The sequence below is a fragment of the Epinephelus fuscoguttatus genome, linkage group LG3, assembly GCF_011397635.1.
Source record: "Epinephelus fuscoguttatus linkage group LG3, E.fuscoguttatus.final_Chr_v1".
NCBI lineage: Eukaryota > Metazoa > Chordata > Actinopteri > Perciformes > Serranidae > Epinephelus > Epinephelus fuscoguttatus.
In genome coordinates, this window is record NC_064754.1 from 38999809 (window position 1) to 39019074 (window position 19266).

The 19266-nt window shown below is 44.1% G+C and overlaps 1 protein-coding gene across 8 annotated transcripts in view; it reads left to right on the forward strand.

Moving 5' to 3' along the window:
* The first annotated feature begins 1224 nt into the window (after positions 1 to 1224).
* Positions 1225 to 19266, forward strand: part of rbfox2 (RNA binding fox-1 homolog 2) — a 43909-nt gene continuing 25867 nt past the window's right edge. For 5 of the 8 annotated variants that reach the window (XR_007448638.1, XR_007448634.1, XM_049568722.1 and 2 more), the window contains exons 1-2: positions 1226 to 2365; positions 10172 to 10222. Coding sequence is in view for 5 of the 8 variants with exons in the window: in XM_049568722.1 (XP_049424679.1) it covers positions 2114 to 2365; positions 10172 to 10222 (303 nt within the window). In the remaining 3 variants the exon portion in view is untranslated. Of the gene's footprint in view, positions 2366 to 10171; positions 10223 to 14176; positions 14425 to 19266 lie in introns of those variants that run through there. The other 3 variants (XR_007448633.1, XM_049568731.1, XM_049568767.1) reach the window with 2 other exon arrangements.

A 19266-nucleotide genomic window follows, 5' to 3' on the forward strand; every position in this document is an offset into this window, starting at 1 on the left:
TCAGTTTTGGACAAAACCTGGCTAGCTGTCTCCCCTTGTGTCCAGTCATAATGTTAAGCTAAGGTAACCATCTCCTGGCTATATCTTCCTATTTAACAGATCAACATGAGAGTAGTGGTGTAGTGGAGGGTATATGCGTGTAGGCTATATGGATTATACCCACCTATTTTCCTGGCCATTTACAGTATACCCACCAATCAACCAAAACGCCTTTGGACTATATGGTACAGTGTGCCCACTTCCATCTTGGTGACCTACCTATCTACCCAGTAGTACACCCACCTTATCAGCTACCACTACACCACTGGGTAGGTTACTGAGGAGGAAGTGGATATAGGCTACTCAAATGGCTTTTTGCCTTATAGATGAGTATACTGTCAATGGCCAGAGGTGGTGGGTATACTCCCTATACCTGCATGTGCTCTCCACTGAATGAAAGATGTATCGATCTTCTCAGCCAACTCTCAGCAAGAGAACTTTTTTCCTAAAAATTTAGAAACTATTGTTTTAAGGTAACTATGTCAAAGTAGTTAAAAGTAGGGGTTTTTTTGTCATTTAGAAACAGCTGAATAACCATCATTGGAGCATGTACAGCAGTAGGGAGCTCACTCATTTAAAGCCCTGCAAGTCAGAGGAAGACTTTTGAAATCGGCTTTTGCTTGTAATAGGCTGTAATTTGCTACAGCAAATTGCCTTTGAAGTATTTGCCTCTCATGGTAGCCTTTGACCACTGGGTGTCATCCAAGCAATAAAAATGCCAGAGGAACATAAGGCACTCCATGCTGCATGACTCACAGCTGGGCGAGTGTGAAGACCTTGGCCTCGGTTGTGTAATGAGTTAGAAGTGAAATACTCTAGAGCTGGACTTGATAATGTAAATTAAACAGGAAAACCAAACATTTAAAACAGGACTCAAAAAGAGGTCAAACTCAGTGCGGCCTGTATTGAAAATACATTTTTCTAAACTGTGCACCGGTAGATGTAACGCGCAAAAATGAAGGCTCGATTTAAAGGTTGGGGTTTGTGCTGTAGGAGCGTGGTAGTCTCTGTGGAGCCATAAGACACAGATACATACACACACCTCCCCTCGGTGAAATGTATGGAAGCACTGCGGCACACTGCGTGTATTCTGCAGGCTGCATGGCTGCCTGGCTCAGCGTTCAAAGGGAGAGCGGAAGATAGGAGGAGGGGAATGACTACACCAAGAGAGTAGGAGGAGGAGGGAGGGAGGGAGGACAATTTCCTTTCTGTAACACACGCTACAAGATCACACCGGGAAAACGGAGAGAGGAAAGAAAATTATAGGCGAGAGAGAGAGAGGAGGGAAGGAAACACCGCAGCCCCTCCGTCCGTTTGCTTGTTGTATTTTTTAAAGGGGGGCCAGAAATCGTGTTTTGTTTTAACGCAGACTTGCGGACTAACATGGGGGGAAGAGAGAGCTCCTGACGCGGATTGACTTTCAGTGAACCTCTGCTCTGTGGCTAATAGACAGGGAGGAAAAAAGGCGACAGGGAAGACATGTTGAGGGGCTTTTCGTCTTGAGGTTGCGGTAGGATGTTGATGTTGTGCTCTTAAAACAAGACAGACGGCTCCTCGCAGAGAGAACAAAACGAGGGCAAATGGGAATTGGGCGGTAGGTTATGCTCAGGAGCCATTGTTGTGATCGGTGTTTATTTAATTGGTTTGTTATGATCTGAAATAACGTAGGCCTCTTAGGCAGCCCCGCAGTAAATAAATACACGGTCAGCAAACAGGGGCTACATAGCTGGAAATTAACCCGACAAACCTGCGTGTGTTTCAGGGGACATTTTGGTGAATTGAGCTGCTGTGTTTTGTAAGGTAAAGGGAGCGTTTATGAGCTATTTGTTTTTTTCAACAACCGCGGTGGTTAGGTTACATTTCTTAAGCCAGGGAGCCAAAACATTTCCAGATACATCAACTCTTCAGGGGGGCTCATACAAAGGCCCAGTACCAAACACAGTGAAGGCTTCTTTGCAGCATTAAAAGGGGGGAATCGTCCACAGGCTGGCTTTAAGCACAAAGGTGCACAGGAGCTGGTAGTCTATTTCCACCCCAGTTTAGCTCAAGACAGGGGCCAAAAGAAGATTTTTAAATGTTAATGTCGACCGACGTTGCATCCATCATGCTGCCTGTGTCCCGGGGTCTCATGGACCGGGATAGAGAGCTGGACACCATGGCCGGGGTGCATCCCAACGCCGGCGGCGCTCCTGCGGCTGTCCGGGGCATGAAGCGCGGAGACCCGGAGCCCGACGGACAGACAGCGGCCGCTCTGGTGGACTCCACCGGGGCTGAGTGCAAGCGTCCCCGGATCGACGGCTCAGGAGGGATCGGCGAGGTTGGGCAGGTGAGGGGGGGTCTCTTTTGTCCAAATACAGTAGGCACGACCTCTCATGGTGCAAGGATCTCCTGGTGATTTGGTGCATGGTGGCATTATTTAAGTATATTTACCTTATACATCGTTATTATGTTCTGTTCACATGTCGAAGTCACAGTCGCAGATACAGTAGTTGCCATTACAGCTGCAACAGAAGAGCCTCCAATGGCCCACCGTAGACTCTGCTCAGTCCATTACCAGCACTGCAGGACATACCACCACATTTCACAGCTGTAAATGACTCTACATGCTGTTAATTCAGTTTCACAAGGGGTTGCAGTAGTAAGCATGTAACCCATGGTGCTCACTGTTTGGCTACCAAATAGCATTGCATCTGCTACATTTCAGCCAAGGCATTTCCCTTAGGGTTAAAAGGGTGTTGTAATAGTGCAGTTTGTTTTAATCAGTCCATTTTGGGTTGTTATATTGCTGCTTAGACATCCAGATGCTTCCAAAGTTTCCAAAGAGCATCTCCAGATTTATGTATATCAGTAAAGCCCAGACAGCATCTCAACTGAGGGTGGGTAATGTAAACAAACTTGACCTTTATTATGCAGGAAAAACCCTCTGCCATGTGGCATAATTGTGTAGACAACATTTGGTTTAGAATGGAGATTGATGTCAGTGTTTGTCTGTGTGATCTTTGAGGAAGCAGGGCACACAGGAGGGGGTATTTGAGGTAAACAAAGGCCTCCAGTTTTATTAGGGGGCAATCAGCCCAAACCTAATCAATCTAATTACCTTGATTCTCAGTCCCCTGCTTTTATCAACACCATTGCTGCAGTGTTTGGCTTCTCATTCTGTGCTTGAATCAGCAAATGTGAAAGACTCTCTTAACCTGTCGTCTTCCAATGTCAGTGAAATCAATTTGCAGTTTTCCCCTCTCCTCAGTGACCCAGAAATGTTCAAATGTTTCTTAATAGAGCTTCGCAGGAGGGCAGGAGGATGCTCTGGACGTCATTATGGTATATTATGTAGGGTGAAGCACTCCATTGGAAAACAGAAACCCATTTCTCCGCCACTGAAAGCGGCAGTAATGGAGGTGAAGTGGCCTGTTTGCTCCTGTTTGGAAAACTAAATGGCTGGCTTTACATCGTCATGCCGGCCGTGAGTGCTGACAGACAGGCTTAGGAACGTAATGCACTTAAAAACAGAGTGGAAGAGTGTGCGTGTTTGTGTGTATGTGTGTTGGGGGGGTGGGGGGGTGTGCAGATCAATAGCTTCAGCCCCTAAAATGTATCGAACGTGAGCTGCCTGGACAGTCCGGAAACGAGAGTGGGAGAGATGCCCCCTCCCCTCCCTCGCTCTCTCTCTCTCCCAGTTGGTGCAGGAACAGATTTGCCCTATCACTGGCAGTAAAGAGGCTTTGTTTCCAACTAATGGGATCACATCTCATACTGGAGGGGGCATTATAACCACACTGATCCTGAGATCCTTATCTAAGGCAGAAGGGTTTATGCAACACACATGCACAGAGGTACACACATACATCGGTATGATCAAGATGATTATTTTTTATAATCAACTAATTAAACTTATTTTCAAGCAAAAATGCCCTGCAGAATGCTGTTTCCAGCTTCTCAGATGCAAAGATTTCCTGTTTTCTGTTTTATTTTATGGAAAACTGAATAAGTATTTCAGTTCTTGGCTGTTGATCAGACAAAATAAGACATTTGACAACATCACTTGGGGCCTAAGAAAATAGTGATAGGCATTTTTCTCTGTTTACTGGTGTTTTAGCGATGGTAGATATCACCTTGGACTTTGAGAAACTGTGATGGACATTGCATAGCCTAAATCCTCTCAATCAATTTGTCAAGTTGATGTAATGAAAATACCTAAAAAAACAAAACAAAAAAAAAAAAAAACCCTTACATTTCTGTTTTACGCCTCCAAAAACAATACTGACTGTCAGTTTGTGAGCTCAGCCTTCAGGGTTTAAAATATGCCAGTGTACAGTAAAACACTGACGTATTTTTATTCCCATAACGTGCTGACACCATCAATATTCCAGAAACAAATTGGGCTGAGTGACGTTCAATTTTCCTACTTTTTAAATCGGGGCACTTGGCTTTCAGAGCAACTTCTATAAAAATGCACACTAGCACTTCTGTGAAGCTAATCTTCAGAAGGGTAAAGGATGGAAAATGTTACAGCAAGCAGTATTCTGGCTCTCATAAAGCACTGTGTCTCCCTTCCTCCATCTTTTCCATCCTTTACGTCTTTTTAAAAACCATTTATAACCTGCATCGCGGCAGGAGTTGAACTCTGACCTGTAACTGAAGCCAACACGATGGGGCGTGGTTGTGGTAAAGAGCAATCCATTTGTACCACTGCAGCTCAATAATGGGATTTTTCCCATTTGGCCATTGAAACTGCTGTTTTTCTCATTAGGGCATGATGTCATCACAGTGCGGGGGTGGAAATGCACTGTCGAATCAAATCTGCAAAGTTTAAGCAGAGCAGCAATGCATATATAAATCAGTGCAGCATGCAGTACATGACTGAATGCTCAGCTAACACAGGCGAATAAAGCTCACTGAGTGCATCCATACAACAGTGTGAGTTCAAAGGTTCATGGCTGCTCATAGAAATTAGCTTCTGACCTCCTGGTGCTGACACTGCGCTTATCCAATAGTATGGATATTAAATGAATATGAAGTTATCTGCTGCACAGACCACCTGCCAGAGAGTCCCCATTGAAAAATAGCGGCACATTTTCAGCCTATTTTGCATTCCTCTGCTGCACTGGGGAAGTCCTGCATTTTTCCGGATGACAGGGGATTCATAACAACACCCTGCATCTCCAGCCCAAGTCAGATTTTGGGAAATGTTGAGAGGAGGTTGTCGGCTTCAATATCCATCCGGCATGCTGCTGAGCGGCTCATGTTTTGTTGTCACTCTGCGTAGGAACCAGGGCTCTCTCTAACCTAATAAGGTCTTGCCCGGGGTGACAGCGCCGAGGACAAATGACTTGATTCGGACATTAATGTAGGTGGATCACCCCTCTGTACTTTCATCTCAGCTCCGCCACTGAAATAGAAAGAAAACGTCAGCAAGAAAAATGAACTCTTGCTGCGAGTTGAGAATATTTATTTAGTTTTTTGGCCCCTGTTTTTCTGTGATAAATTGCCAGCAGAGGTCTGTTGACTGAATTATGTTTGAGAGAGGAGCCTGCAGGTTTTGGTGCTCTGCTCTCGGGCAGATTTGATGTCCTTAAACTGTAGTTATACTCACATATCCATTGCAGACAAGTGATTTGTTACTCCCACAGTATTTATGGTGTTGATTTGGATACTGTTATTTGCAGAGGGGTCTGGGGGTATATTTCCAGATAAAAAAATTCCAAATTTGAAAATTGATTTCATACTGTATTTCATCATTTATCATAAGCAAGTGCAGCTATATGGTATAAATACAAATACCGGTATGCAATGAATGAAAGCTACTACTTTCTACATAAAGTACACATGGAGCACAGCATAAATAATTGACACTTTGCTCAGACTTCACCTTGGTTATCTGAACTGCAGTACGTACCAACATAATACTAGAGCCCGTACTAATAATAATGGCAATTTTAGGGTTGTTCCCAACTCAAGAGTTATGCCAGTTGAATCAGGTTTGGCTGTTAAATACCAATATTTGACTATTACTTTTTTCCCCCCATATAGTGTTTGAGAGTTTGAATAGGGTTCGAGACGTTCAGTGTGACAGTGACAAGCTAACTACACTAACAAAGGATTGGAAATGTGCAAGAACATTTTTTTTAAAAGATAAAACAAAACAAAAGCCAGAGACTGTGTTGTATTAAGTTGCTGTGAGCTGTATTTTCACCACTTCTAAGCAGAAGGCAGAACATAACATTATCTGACTTGGAGCCCGGTGAGGCAAGGCCTCTCCTAATTGGGGCAGCTGCCTCTGTGTCCGCAGCTGCCTGTACTGAAGAGCTGTGTGAAAATGAGAAGTGCTCATTCCGCAGTTAAATCGTGGGACTGAAGTGTCCGCAGAAGTACACTGCACACTGACTGCCAAAAAAACAAACAACAAAAACAAAAAAATGACTGTTTGACTTGAAGGAATCTGAGGCGACTGAGTTCTCTCGACTGATGATTGGAACCTCTAACTTTCAGGTGGCAGCCCTAGCAAGTTTATTTATGATTATGATTACATTTACAAATAATTGTTTGAGACAGCGGTGCGTGTTTTTCTCTATTGTAGAATAAGAGATTTTGTAGCAATATACTGTGAGGGACATTTTTAGCACATTTGGATGTGTTCCCTCCCCAATATGTATGCTGGGGAACACTAATTATATATATTTTTTTAAAATACTGAATTACAGGACATTTTAAGAACTAAAATAATGAATTGATAAAAATCAGATAGTCAGTATCCAACCATATTGATAATGGACTGATTGTTCAAATAATTTTTAGATTTTTCCAGTCTCTCCAATGTGAAGATTTGATGCTTTTTCAACAAAAGTAATTTGAACACATTTGAGATTTGGGCTGTTCATCAGACAAAAAAAGGTTGCAATTGTGGTGGACATTTTCACCATTTTGTGATGTTAGTTGGCTCAAGTCAGTCACAAATCCCCATACTCCAAAAAAAAAAAAAAAAAAAAAAATCATAAATTAATTTTTTAACTTGCCTTTATTGTTTCACTCGTTCTAGTATTATGATGTACTCCAGTTCTGCCTATGGTTTGTCCAAGTGGTGTTGCTGTACCCCAGTAAAAAAAAACTGCTTACAGGCATAATCAATGTCTTTATCACGTTACATTGGTCAGATAGCTCACATGCAGTCTGAGTAGAGTGTCAATCATTCATGTTGCACTACGGGTGTAATTTATGTACACAGCAGTAGCTAGTATTTATTGCATATTTGTATAGTATACTGTATAGTTGCACTCGCATATAAAACATTCTATAATATAGTAGGAAATGAGTTTTCAGATTTGCCCCCCCCCCACAATTCTAAAGAAAAAGAAAATACTCTGTAGACTCAGAATTATTATTCATAGCAGCCATAGACATAATGCACATAGAAGTGCTTCAGATGATATTATGTTAATTATTACATGGTTTGACCAGGTGTTAGCAGTGCCCCCTGTGCTCATCAAATTTAATGAATCCCTGCTAAAATGTTAAAAATGAACAGCAGCCAAACGTGTCTTCTATAAAATGGGCATCAACACAGTCCCAAAAGTCCAGTATCAGGCTCTAGTTTCAGTGGAATGCTGTTGCAGTGAAATAATCATGGAGCATAATCATGATGGGCAATTATGTTGTGCAGTAAATAATTACATGAGAATACTAATCTCCTCCAATCAGATGTGAAATAAATTGGGGGATAAAAATAACAGTTTTATCTTGAGATGCAGATCAGAGCAGTGGACACCAGTTTGATTATGTTGCATGTGATTCGCTGGCAGATACCGCTGCTATATGATTATTATTACGCCAGAAGTGTGAGAGCCGGCTTCCAAAATCCACTTTGCCTGCAGCCAACATCCCCCTGAAAAAGCGTGTGTAGGTTTACTGTGGAAAGTCGGAGGGATGTGAAGTACATTGAGGGAAAATAAACTTCAGATCATCTGGCTGACTGTTTGGAGGCTTAGCACATAAGTGCTCTGTGGATGAAATGGATTCACATCCTCCTGAGTGTATGGAGTGCCCTGCTTTGCAGTTAGGTAGGATGACTCTCAGAGCGGTGAAATGTAGTTCCTCTTCCACCTCCTCCTCAGAAGAGCAGCGGTCCCAAGGCACGATAGGAATAGACACGAGTCTTGTGACTAAATTAGACATCACACACTCAAAACAATCACACAGACACCTACCACCACCTGTAGTTTTTTGGAGAGGAGTAGCAGGGTTCATGTGTAAAAGGGATTACTGTCACCTTGTGCTAAGATGCTGTGAAGGAGAAAGTTTGAGGTAACAGAGCCTCTCGTCCGTCGCTTCATTTCAGATTTTATTATTACAGGGTCAGCCCTGTTCCCTGCCCCCTCCTGAGCTCCCCTTTCCTCCCCCTCCTCCTCTCTTCGCCATCTGTTGACTTCAAGTCATTTTGTTACTTTCTCCTGATTGCTCACCCGGTCTTCCCCTGCAGTCTCCTCTCTTGTTTTAGCCTACCCGCCCCCCAAAAACCACCGCCACTGCTGCTCCCAGTCGAGAATCAACTACTTAATTTTTCATCGCCAACAACAAAAAACAAAAAACAGGCCTATTAACTATCGTGCAAAATCTTCTTGCTTCTCATGTGCTGTGCTAGCGACTGTGGTGTGGAGAGTGAGACTGATACACACTCGACTTGCTTCCATGCAGCCCTCCCTCTCTCATTCCTCCCAGTTCCTTAAGGAAATTAAGCACATGACTCCGCTCATGTATGAGTCATTGTCTTTGCTCCCTCCATCTCTTTTCATTTTTTTTTTCCTCTTTGCTGTCCATTTCCCGTTGTATTTCCAGCTCTGGTTCCTCCCTCAGCCTCTCATAATATGAATTCCAGATGTCTCCAGATGTGTTCCCCATCACTTTGACGCAGCGTACCGCCCCACGAGGCTCTATTTGCCCCCTCTTTTTGGTGGGGGATTTTGTTTTGATCCTCCTCTGCTCAATACCTCCAGTGCGTTGTGTTTAGAGTTTGGCCTCGCTGTGAAATAAGGTTTATACTTTATTCATGTTATTCAAGCCTCTAAGAGGTGATTCATTATTTAGAGCTTCTGCCTCCCAAAGCCAGTTCACTAAGTACATTTTTGGCTCTGAGATAGACTCACACAAACTGCATTTTTCGATCGAAGACAAAGACTTCTCTCCCCCTCTCCCCGACTAGTCCTCTTGCATTTGGAAACATTGTGCTTAGTTTTAGCGAAAAGGCCCCACAGGGTCCAAAGTTAGATGGCTACAGTATTAATCAGGCGAACTGAAGCTGTAAAGCGCGCAGAGCAAAGTGTTCCCCCTGGGGACAGAGCAGATGAGGGACATTGGTTCCAGATGAAAGGAAGATCATGGGGGGAGGAGGACAGAAAGAGAGAGTGAGAGAGGAGGGAGGAGCTGAGTTGTTTTCTAATCTAGTGATATGAAGCCAGAGACAGGCAAATCTGTTTTCCCCCTTCAAAGCATGTTGTAATTGCTGCGTAAAGCTGCCTTTTTAATGGCGTACATTAGCATAAAAGCTGGAACACAGTGTTATGAGTACAAATAAAGTGAGTTACAAACTATTTTCGGGAATGGGTGACATGATTTCAGTTTAATATTTGGCTCCAAACAAAATGAGTTTTTTCTTAATGTGTCTTGTTAAACTGTAATTACTCACCAGATGTCTGATGTATCCGTCTTTTCTATACACAGCCAGAGCGTTTGAGAGGAATGTGTCGGAGATTGCATCAGGGCTCATGATGCCATTTCACACCGACGGGGCTTCATGCTCGCTGACACCCCTGACCTATTTATGATTTAAGAGCCGTGGTGAGAGCTCGTTCTCTCTGCCCGTCTTTCATCTACTGCTCGCATGATCTCACTCGCCCCCGTTATCACGTCTTTACAAGCAGACAAAAGATCCGCTGGGTGGAAAACTCTGGAGGAGATAGCAGGAGTGTGTCACCGGGCGAGTTAATTTGATTAGGAGTCAGTAACACCATGGAACTGTAGAGTCAAAAGCAAAGTGTGAAAGAAGTGTGAAAGAATAAATAATAAAAAACTACATCAAGTGTCTTTTGGCTTTGCAAAATTACTGACCATGTGTCCAAAAATCTGCTCTCTTCTCTTTCAGAACAACGACCCTTTGACCCTTGGTTACCATGGCTACCCATCTCATAGCCAGGTAAGGATATGATTTCATCTCAAACATTCTCAAACTCCATGTTTGGTAATATCCCACCATCTTATCTTCTGATGTTTCTTTCGTATTCATGAAGCATTAACATGGTTCAGCGAAGCTCTGTAAACCACAAGGTGGGGGTGTAGATTATAATTTATCCGTCGTGTAGAAGAAGACATGCCTCCACACCCTTCACTCTTCCAGTCCTGCCCTCCCACTACTTTTCTTTCTATTCTCAACAATCGGCAATATTATTAATCATCTTTGAGCTTTTAAATCCAACTTATTTTTCTGTTTGCGCCTTTAAACATGCAGATATTCTTGTTTTTCCCCCCGAAACGAACACTAATACACACCCATGTAAAAGGAACCAACTGTATTGTGTGTGTGTGTGCGCAAGGATACAATCTGTTTACTGGTGTTTGTATTAGCCTGCTGATTGTGTTATTAGACTGTTCAGTTTGTGTGGTTAATCCTTAGATCATCCTCTGTTCATCCACTCATCCTCTCATGCCCTGCCCATAATCCCCTCATCCCTCGCTCTCCGTGATGCCCAACAACCTCTGGCTGCTTATCTGCGCTTTATCTGTCTTAAGGCCTCACTTGTATGCTCTTATTTGCTTCAGTATGAGAGATTTTTTTTCCTGGCAGTGTGTTGTACTGTTTAGCTGATATTGCGGAAGCCTGGAAGCCAATTAGCCAGTTTTTATGTCACTGTAAGATGATACAGCTTTGAACCATTTCCTCGCTAATGACGATGTTCGAAGAATCGTCCTAAAGGCTAAAGTGTTACCTTGTGCGAGCGATCCCTTATTGGGTTGTAAAGGAGTCAGTCAACGGCTACTTGAGGGATTTGGAAGTGTGAACTGGCCTCTGACTAGGAGAAGAAAAAAAAGTCAGAGAAGGAAGAAAAACAATGCCGGGCAGCAGAGGCTCCCACAACACTGAGGTGCTAAACTGTCAACAGCAGTGTGAGAATGATGTGATCAAAGGCTTTTGAAAGGAAGAGCCTGGAGAGCAGCAGAAGCCTGATGTGTGAGGAGAGGGACGAGCCCTTTTCAGACACAAGATATGAGACTTCCCTCACTTTTTCCTATCTGATAAACTATACTTCTAGGGACTTTTTATACATAGATGATTATTTAGTAATGGTTGTATTCAGACATAACAGGGCAAGAAAAAGAGCCAAGGCTCATGTGATATTTGTCATCTGGAAAGTGAGAGGTTGGGGTGAGTTGCTTAAATAAAATGATTTAAAGGATGACAAGCATCGTCTGCATCAGCGATATATGTCAAACTTGTTTTTCTCTGTGTGTGTTAAAATTAAAACTGGATTTTAAGGAGGCAGAATAAGGTACATGTTTACTTGCTGTATTTAAACCTCACATCAAACCCCGTTTATGGCCAACTTTTAGTATTTATATTTTATTATTTACATTCTGCAATTTTCTCTCTAGTAGTTATAGTAGTTTTCATTGTTACTGGCAGAGTCCGCCTTTGCCGTGCAAGATTTAAATTGCCTACCCACGCACAAGGGATTCAACGATGGCATCTGTTGGATGTTGTACTGAAGACAAATACTGTGCATGAGTTATTATCATGTTGAAGGACATTGTTGACTGTCTTTTTTTTTTTTTTTTTTTTTTTTTTTTAATAGTGTAACATGATGAATTCTCTTATCCCGAGGTTCATTTGATTTTCGGCACGTCGTTCCTCTGTTGCGTTTCTGATAGAGTGGCTGCTCGAGGCATGTTTTCCCATCTCCAGTGGTCGATTCACATCTCATTAGATGTGTCTAAGAAAGATATCTGGCTCTTTAGTTGCTTGATACTCCACTGCACTATGTTCACCAGCTAGCTGCTAACCACAGCTGCGTGTGGTTTGGTGCGAGGCAGGTAGTGTGTAGTAGTTTTTTAAAGCTTTATTACTGAAATCAGCTGTCTAAGGCTGCTGGAAATGAGGTTTATAGGAGCAGTGAGAGTGAACCAGTAGAGTAAAGTTGTGGGCTGTAAAGCCAAAACAATGAGCTGAAAGATGCTAAAACACTCCATATAGGTGAGAGGAATAGACCCTGCTTTACAGGCTTTTCCATTAGCACCTTTGGCCCCGCTGGTCAAACCATGCCGCGTTTATGTGTTTCCGTTTCCGGTTTAAATGCACTGAGTTGTGCCACGTCGCACCCAAGATTGACCATCTCCGGAGTCGGGCGAAAGTGGGCTCAACTGCCTCCAAGCGGGCTAGGGTCCTGAAAGGGTCTGATTCTCAAGTCCCGCTCCCAAACTGGAACAGCGACATGCAATACCACACTCCCTCTGCCACCCAGTTAGTTCCACAACCCAACCCAACCCACGGACACAGATCTGCAGCACCAACCCAAACCCACAAATCCTGTAATAACCATGCACTGTTCAAATAATTTGGCAGCACGTTTAAAGTGATAATTTTGGACTATTTCTTATATGTGAAACTAAAACATTATATGTTAAAGCAAAGGTAAATCAAGAAATAAAATTAAAATTAATTTTTTTTGTTACCTTCATAATATTGAGCAGCACATCTCTGTAATTAATGTGCCTGTTAGTAACGCGACTGATTGAAGTGGTTTTCATATTCCTGCTGGCGCATGAGACAGAGCTGACACATAGAGTAGGCAGTCTTAGGAGTAAAACATTAAATTGAATTATTATTTTATCTTGATACATTTATTATCCAACACCTGCAATCCAAGTTGTTTGTTCTTCTTTTCACCCAGAACCAAACCCAGAAATAAAATTAAGACAAAATTCAACCTGAAAACCACGTATTTTGCGGGATACCTGCTTAGTACTTGCAGGTTTCCCGACCTGAGACAGGACTCTGAGCTGTAAACTGAATGTTGAGGTTGAATCGTCCCTAAATAACGTCAAAACCAGTGACATGTTCAAATAGCCCCCGCTGCGGTAAGCAGTAGATGCCAAGCAAAACTGTAAGATGATAAGTAGCTGCCGACCAACACGCGTCACACAAAGCAATAGTAAACAGCGCTGAAGGGGACGCTGCTTTTAAACCTCATCGACTCATGACAAGCGCGTCATCAGTTGAAGACACACAAGCGGGTAGCCCTGTTGCATGGAGATGATAATTCCTGCCATGCTGGGCTGACGCATCGAGTCAAGCTATACCAACACATGTGTATTGAAAAGGGCTAATAGTCACCCACTGTTACTTTGTAAGTGAATAATACTGATTTAGGCAGCTGTAAGGATTCTAACTTTAATGTGATTTGTGTTGGAGGTGTTATGAAAACATTTTTTGGGTTTGGCGTATTCAGAATGTAAACGGACTCTAACAGAAAAGTGGCTCGGGCGCTCTTCAAACATGAGACAAACATGTAAATCAGCACATTTATGTAACAAGGTGCAGAGAGAGAGAGAGAGAGAGAGAGAGAGAGAGAGAGAGAGAGAGAGAGAGAGAGAGAGAGAGAGAGAGAGAGAGAGAGAGAGAGAGAGAGAGAGAGAGAGAGAGAGAGAGAGACTTGGCTTCCTCTCCCAGTGGTGCCAACAGCCCCAGTTAACTCACCTACATGAAGAAGAAGGGAGAGAGAGGAGGGAGGGACTGCGACATGAGAGGGAAGCAGAGGGGAGGGGAAAGTTTGCAGGTGTGACAGGGGCAGAAGAGTAGGAGGGGGGAGGCGTCAGGCTATCTGGGTGAGAGAGGAGGAGTAGGAGGACTGGAGAGGAGACAGAAGAGATGAGCAGGCAAGGGCACAGCAGCAAAACAGAAGGCTGGGGGTAGAGGGAAAGCAAGGAGCGAGTGGGAGAGGGAAAGAAAAGAGTGAGTGGGAGACAGAGAGAGAGAGAGAGAGAGGGGAAAGGAAAAGAAAGAAAGCAAGTAAGCAAGCGAGGGAGAGTGACAGGGACAGAGGCCAGCAGAGGAGGAGGAGGAGGAGGAGGAGGGGAGGGTGGGGGGGTGGGGTGGGGGGGGGTTGGCATGGCAGACAGAGCAAGCGGGGGCAGAGAGAGGGAGATTTTGAATCTGTGAGACAGACAAGAGAGACTGAGCTGGTGAGGTGACACAGGCTCAGAGAGGGAGAGGAAAGCGAGGCAGCGTGAGAAGAGGAAAGGAGAGAGAGAGAGAGAGAGAGAGGAGAGGAGAGAGGAGCGACGACAGTTTGAGTTGTTGCACAGAATACGATGATGGGACTGTACTATCCTTCCGTGTTGTCGGTGAGTGTTTATCTCGATATCTTTCTCATATCCTCCTCTGCGTCTGCTGTATCTCTGTGCCGAAGCTCAGGCTCCACTGTACATGGAACGGCATCAGAGCAGGCAGCACTGTCATTGAGCATGAAATGTTAATTAACTGCTAACAGATGAGGACTCTTCTTGACCCCCTTTACTAGAGTGGTCCAGTCAGGGCATTTCAGACTCTCGTTAGGACTCGGCGCCCAGTCGCTATGAGGGATATAAACACTGAGAGCTGGCGTAGTAGGCGTAGATGACAGCGAGATACAGGCTTGGAGATTGTATCGCTACAATTATGATTCGCCACGGTGAAATACACGAGCTGCGATGTATTATTGTACGCCGTTGTTGTGGCATCTGTTCTGCCCTGAGCTAGAAGCGCATGCAATCTGAACATCAAGAGCTGCCACTGCCAGAAAACTGCCATGTATTATGTATGCTCAGAAGATACATAGAGTGCAGCATGTTAGTATGTGCAGCTGGATGCTGTTTCTGCAGTAAACTCTTTAGACATTTCTGAGTGGAAACAGTGAAGGAATAGGGGGAGGAGAGGTACGTAAAAAAGTCTTTCTTCTTTATTGCCTCTGCAGCTGTCTCTGTACATCGCTCAAGCCCTGTGAGCGAAAGGGACAGGTGTCCCCAGCACAGTTGTCTCTGTCCTTTTTTTTCCCCTTCTCCTTACTCCCTCTTTCTTTCTCCTCCTCCCTTCTGCATCTCTTCTATTCAGCTAACAACACCTCCTCACTGTAATTTCTGTGTCACACATTTCACAAACACACAGAAGCTGAAGCACACAGTGGGCTGCAAAGTTGGTGCGTGAAGTGTCTCGTTCATATCATTACATTTCATTCGGTGTGAGTCAGGCTCTCTCTGTGTATGTGTGTGTTTCTTCTTCTTCCTGTCTTTGCTCGCGCGTGTGCTTCTCTTTCAGCTGTACCTTGGATTCCTGCTCTCTTTACTGTTTGACCTCTTTTTCTCCCTCCTCTTGCTCTCCCTGGGGCCCTGGCAGCTGTTATCTCAATGTTTTCCTCTAAGAGCCCCTGGAAGAGGGGGATGGGTTGGGAAAAGAGTGAGAGAATGGGAGCGGGAGAATAGGAAATTGATTTTTAAGGTGATGGGACACCCCCGGGCAGTTGCCAGGGAAGCCCGTGGATGAGGGAGATGAAATTATGCAGAGACAGACAAATGAGAGTAGTTTAAAGAGATGAAGAGCAACAATATTAGGTCAACTGGAGAGAGCTAGTTGGCTCTGTGACGCAATTGCAGACTGTAGAGCTGACTGTGCAGTTACGCGTGTGTGTGTGTGTGTGTGTTTAGAAGCGTTCAGAGTTGTCTTGTGACGGTGGTAATTTATTAGCTCTTTTATAGTGTTGCTGCATGCTTATATTTTTTGGCCCCTTGCTGTAAGAGAACTGGAGTAGCAGATCAGGTGCTAAAGACTGAAATATTTTCTCAAGCCCCACCTAAGCGTGCGCCCTAAGGCGAGGGAGAGACGCCTACCTGCTGCAAAACTACACACACTGCCACGCTTTCAAAAACTGTAAAGGGGTCATGAGGTTTCACCCCCACCCTTCGCCCTCCACCCAACCTCTTCCACCTCCCACCCTCCACAAATCTTGTTATTGATTCTTTGCAGGGTTAACAATGATGGTCGGTAAATGATCCCAATGAGCCGTGTTGCCGTGGCAACTTGCATGAGTCATTCATTTTGTACGGATTGTTAAATGGTTCGAGGAGTGAGGAAAATGTCGACGGGAGAGCCATGTGAGGTAAACACCTTTTGCACTATGCTTCTAAAAAAAAAAAAAAAAAAAAAAAAGAGAGATGGTTATGAAATTGCCCAAACCTGGAGTTGGTGTAGCGGTTATGCCTCTTTAGCAGCTATTTGCATCTCTAATGGCTCTAAAAGCACTCGCTGCGAGGCATCTGCGTTCATTTCAAAAGGACCTGCCTTTGAAATGGATAGGGGTTGCCCTCGCTGACTCTTTGGATGGTGCGGTTGACAGTGACAACACTGTCCTACGGCTGCCTTGTGTACATTTGTAAAACCACACTCGACAACCAGATGAGTGCTTTATTATTACAGAGCCCTACTTGAGCTCTAAACAAGACTAACTCGTTCCATGGCTGTACCAAATGCATTGAAAGAGGCGTGACCATTTTGGGTAAATACGCGTCCATCTGCAAGTCTATGTGTTCACCTGCACCTGTGATTGTTCGGAGGAGGCGTGTGGCTTTTAACAAGGAATAAATGTGGACAAATAATGTCATCATCTTTTTGTTTTGGAGTGTTTACCTTTCATAAAATGCTGCAGTGGAGCCGAGCGGAGCATTGACACAGCTTGTGGAGGGATGACAGGGACAGGCATGTGTGTATCCCTGCTCACATGTATGTTAAAGGGGGTCTCCCAGAAATGGCGTGTGAGGAAGGGGAGTCGTACGTGAGACCCTACAAGGAAGAGGACGGGGGTGTGTTGGGAGGGTTTTGTTTGACAAGCAGACATGTTACCCTATAAGGAAATGGAGGAGCGTGTGGGAGGAGGAGCCCAGGCATTGCTGATATCTTGTTGCTATGAAGCAAATGGGCTTGATTGACATGCGTGGGGGCGGGACGTATGCAAGGGTCCCGTCTGGATTTTATGAAGCGTAAAGAAGCGAAGCACACAGCAGAGAGAGTGGGAGGAAAGGGAGAACAGCAGCAAGAGAAGCGCAGAAGAAGAAGAAGAAGAGCAAGAGAGGGAGGAGGAGGAGGAGGGGTTGACGTGGGATGGAATAATTTAACAAGAGGGTGTCTCCTGGCTCATCGGTATGCCACAGACACGCTGTTAAACGTTTCTCCAGCTGTTTGCAGCTCGGGTAGCATCAGCGCGGAGTCAGAAGCCAAGATCTGAGCTGAGCACAACTTCCCCAGTTAATATGATTATTGAGCCAAAATGTGAGCTGCTGCTAACAGCATGAATCACATTTTCCAGCGTCAACTTTGTTGAATTAGGCTATAGACTAATGGCTGGAGGCCCGAGAAAGTAAGATAGTGAAATGTCATTATTCATGTGAAATGACCCAGTGTTGCCCTAGTTAGCTTTTAGCCATGTTCCTCTCCTTTCTCCTCTTCTCCTCTTGTCCTCCTCCTCCTCCTCCTCCTCGACTCCTCCTGTAGCGTAGTGAGACTGCTGCAGACGAGCACATTTTATAACATGCCTCCTCAGACACACTTGCTGCTGCTAACTGACCCGAAAGTAAGCCAGCTACAGCTACCGCTCTGAGTCACTGGCTTTGCCTGGCCAACGCATACACTTACACAACCCTTAATGCCTTAACACCCCAACGCCAGGGGAGCGGAAGCACAAACACACACACGCTGATATGCACACGACATGCACACAAACAAAACGTGCACAGACCTGAGTGCTGGCACAAATGCACAGCTTACAGTTTGCCTGTCTACAGGGCAGCACTTTTCTTCAAATTGACCAGGAATGCCCTCCCTCCTTGTCTTTGTGTCCCTCCTCTTATCCTGCTATCTATGTGCATTTATTCAGCAGATGCTTTTATCCTGATGTCAAGCACAAAGGCCACTCGCAGTCAGCAAAAGGCCCATAACTTGATGGTTTGAAAGAGCGGAGAAAAAAAAAAAAAAGAAAACAAGCAGCACGCAGGCACACGCTATTTTTGCAGATAGCGGGCTGTTGACACAGTGTATCAGGTAGAGAGAGGGCTGTTGAGATGCGGCTAAAATGGATCTCCTCTGAAAAGGCCAATCGTCGAACACAAATACAAGGTTGTTTTTGGCTCGTATTCCTGCTTCTATTTTGGTCTGGCAGAAGGAACAGCAACAGCCGGGGTTGTCCATTCTCCCGCTAGGCTGTAGTCTGTTTCTGTGCATGAGCAACAACAATGAGGAGGATGTTATGATTGATAGGGAAATAATCTGATCAGCGATATGGACTGCGGGAATAATATATAGTGCCGCAGCCAAGATATCAAAACCTCACGTCCTAAGTGTGCAGTATTAAAAATTCAAGTCACTATCATTCTGTCTGAGTTGCATCACAACTTGTCAAGTCCAAGACTGACTCATCAGTAGATGAGTGAGTTGTGTCATGAGTCATCAATGTTGGGACTCGAGTACGACAACACTGGAGCCGTGATGAACATTCTAATGCAGAGTAGGAGGGTAGTTTTCCCAACAGATTTGACAAAAGGTAGTTTTTTTAATAGCCACCCCTTTTTACTTCCTCTGTTTTGTAACCAACTGTATTCTCTACCGTTATGGCAGGGAGATCCCTGAGTAAAGTTTCCCAGAGTTTCCTCAAATGTTTTCCTTCCTCTATTTTTGGTTATTGTTCAAGTTCCAGACTTATTGTCCCATGAAAGGCAATTAATTTTGCAGCAAGTAGCACACATAATACACACGGCAGCTTCAGGTTTTAAACGGGACTAAGCTTCTGGAAGGCAGTACTTAAAAAGAAACACTTCACCCACAAAGTGACCTTTTCTATATTAACTGATCACATGTGTTACCTTGAATTCATGCAGAAAACTGTTTTTCTCGCATGCCTCCATGGTGAATGGGAAATCCAAAAAAGGCAAAATTCTTGGTAAATTAAAGTAAACAGGGCCCATATTTAAGGTTATTAATCCATTTACAAACTTCCATACAACTTCTGCAGTATAATCCAAGTCCTATTTATTCAGTCGTATGCTCAGCACTTCCCAAACACACATTTACATTAAAACTTAAAGATTTAAAACATTTTGGTACAAACACTCATGCTGAAGGCATGCTGCTTGTAGGCGTTAAGTGTTTTAATATTGTAACGTTTT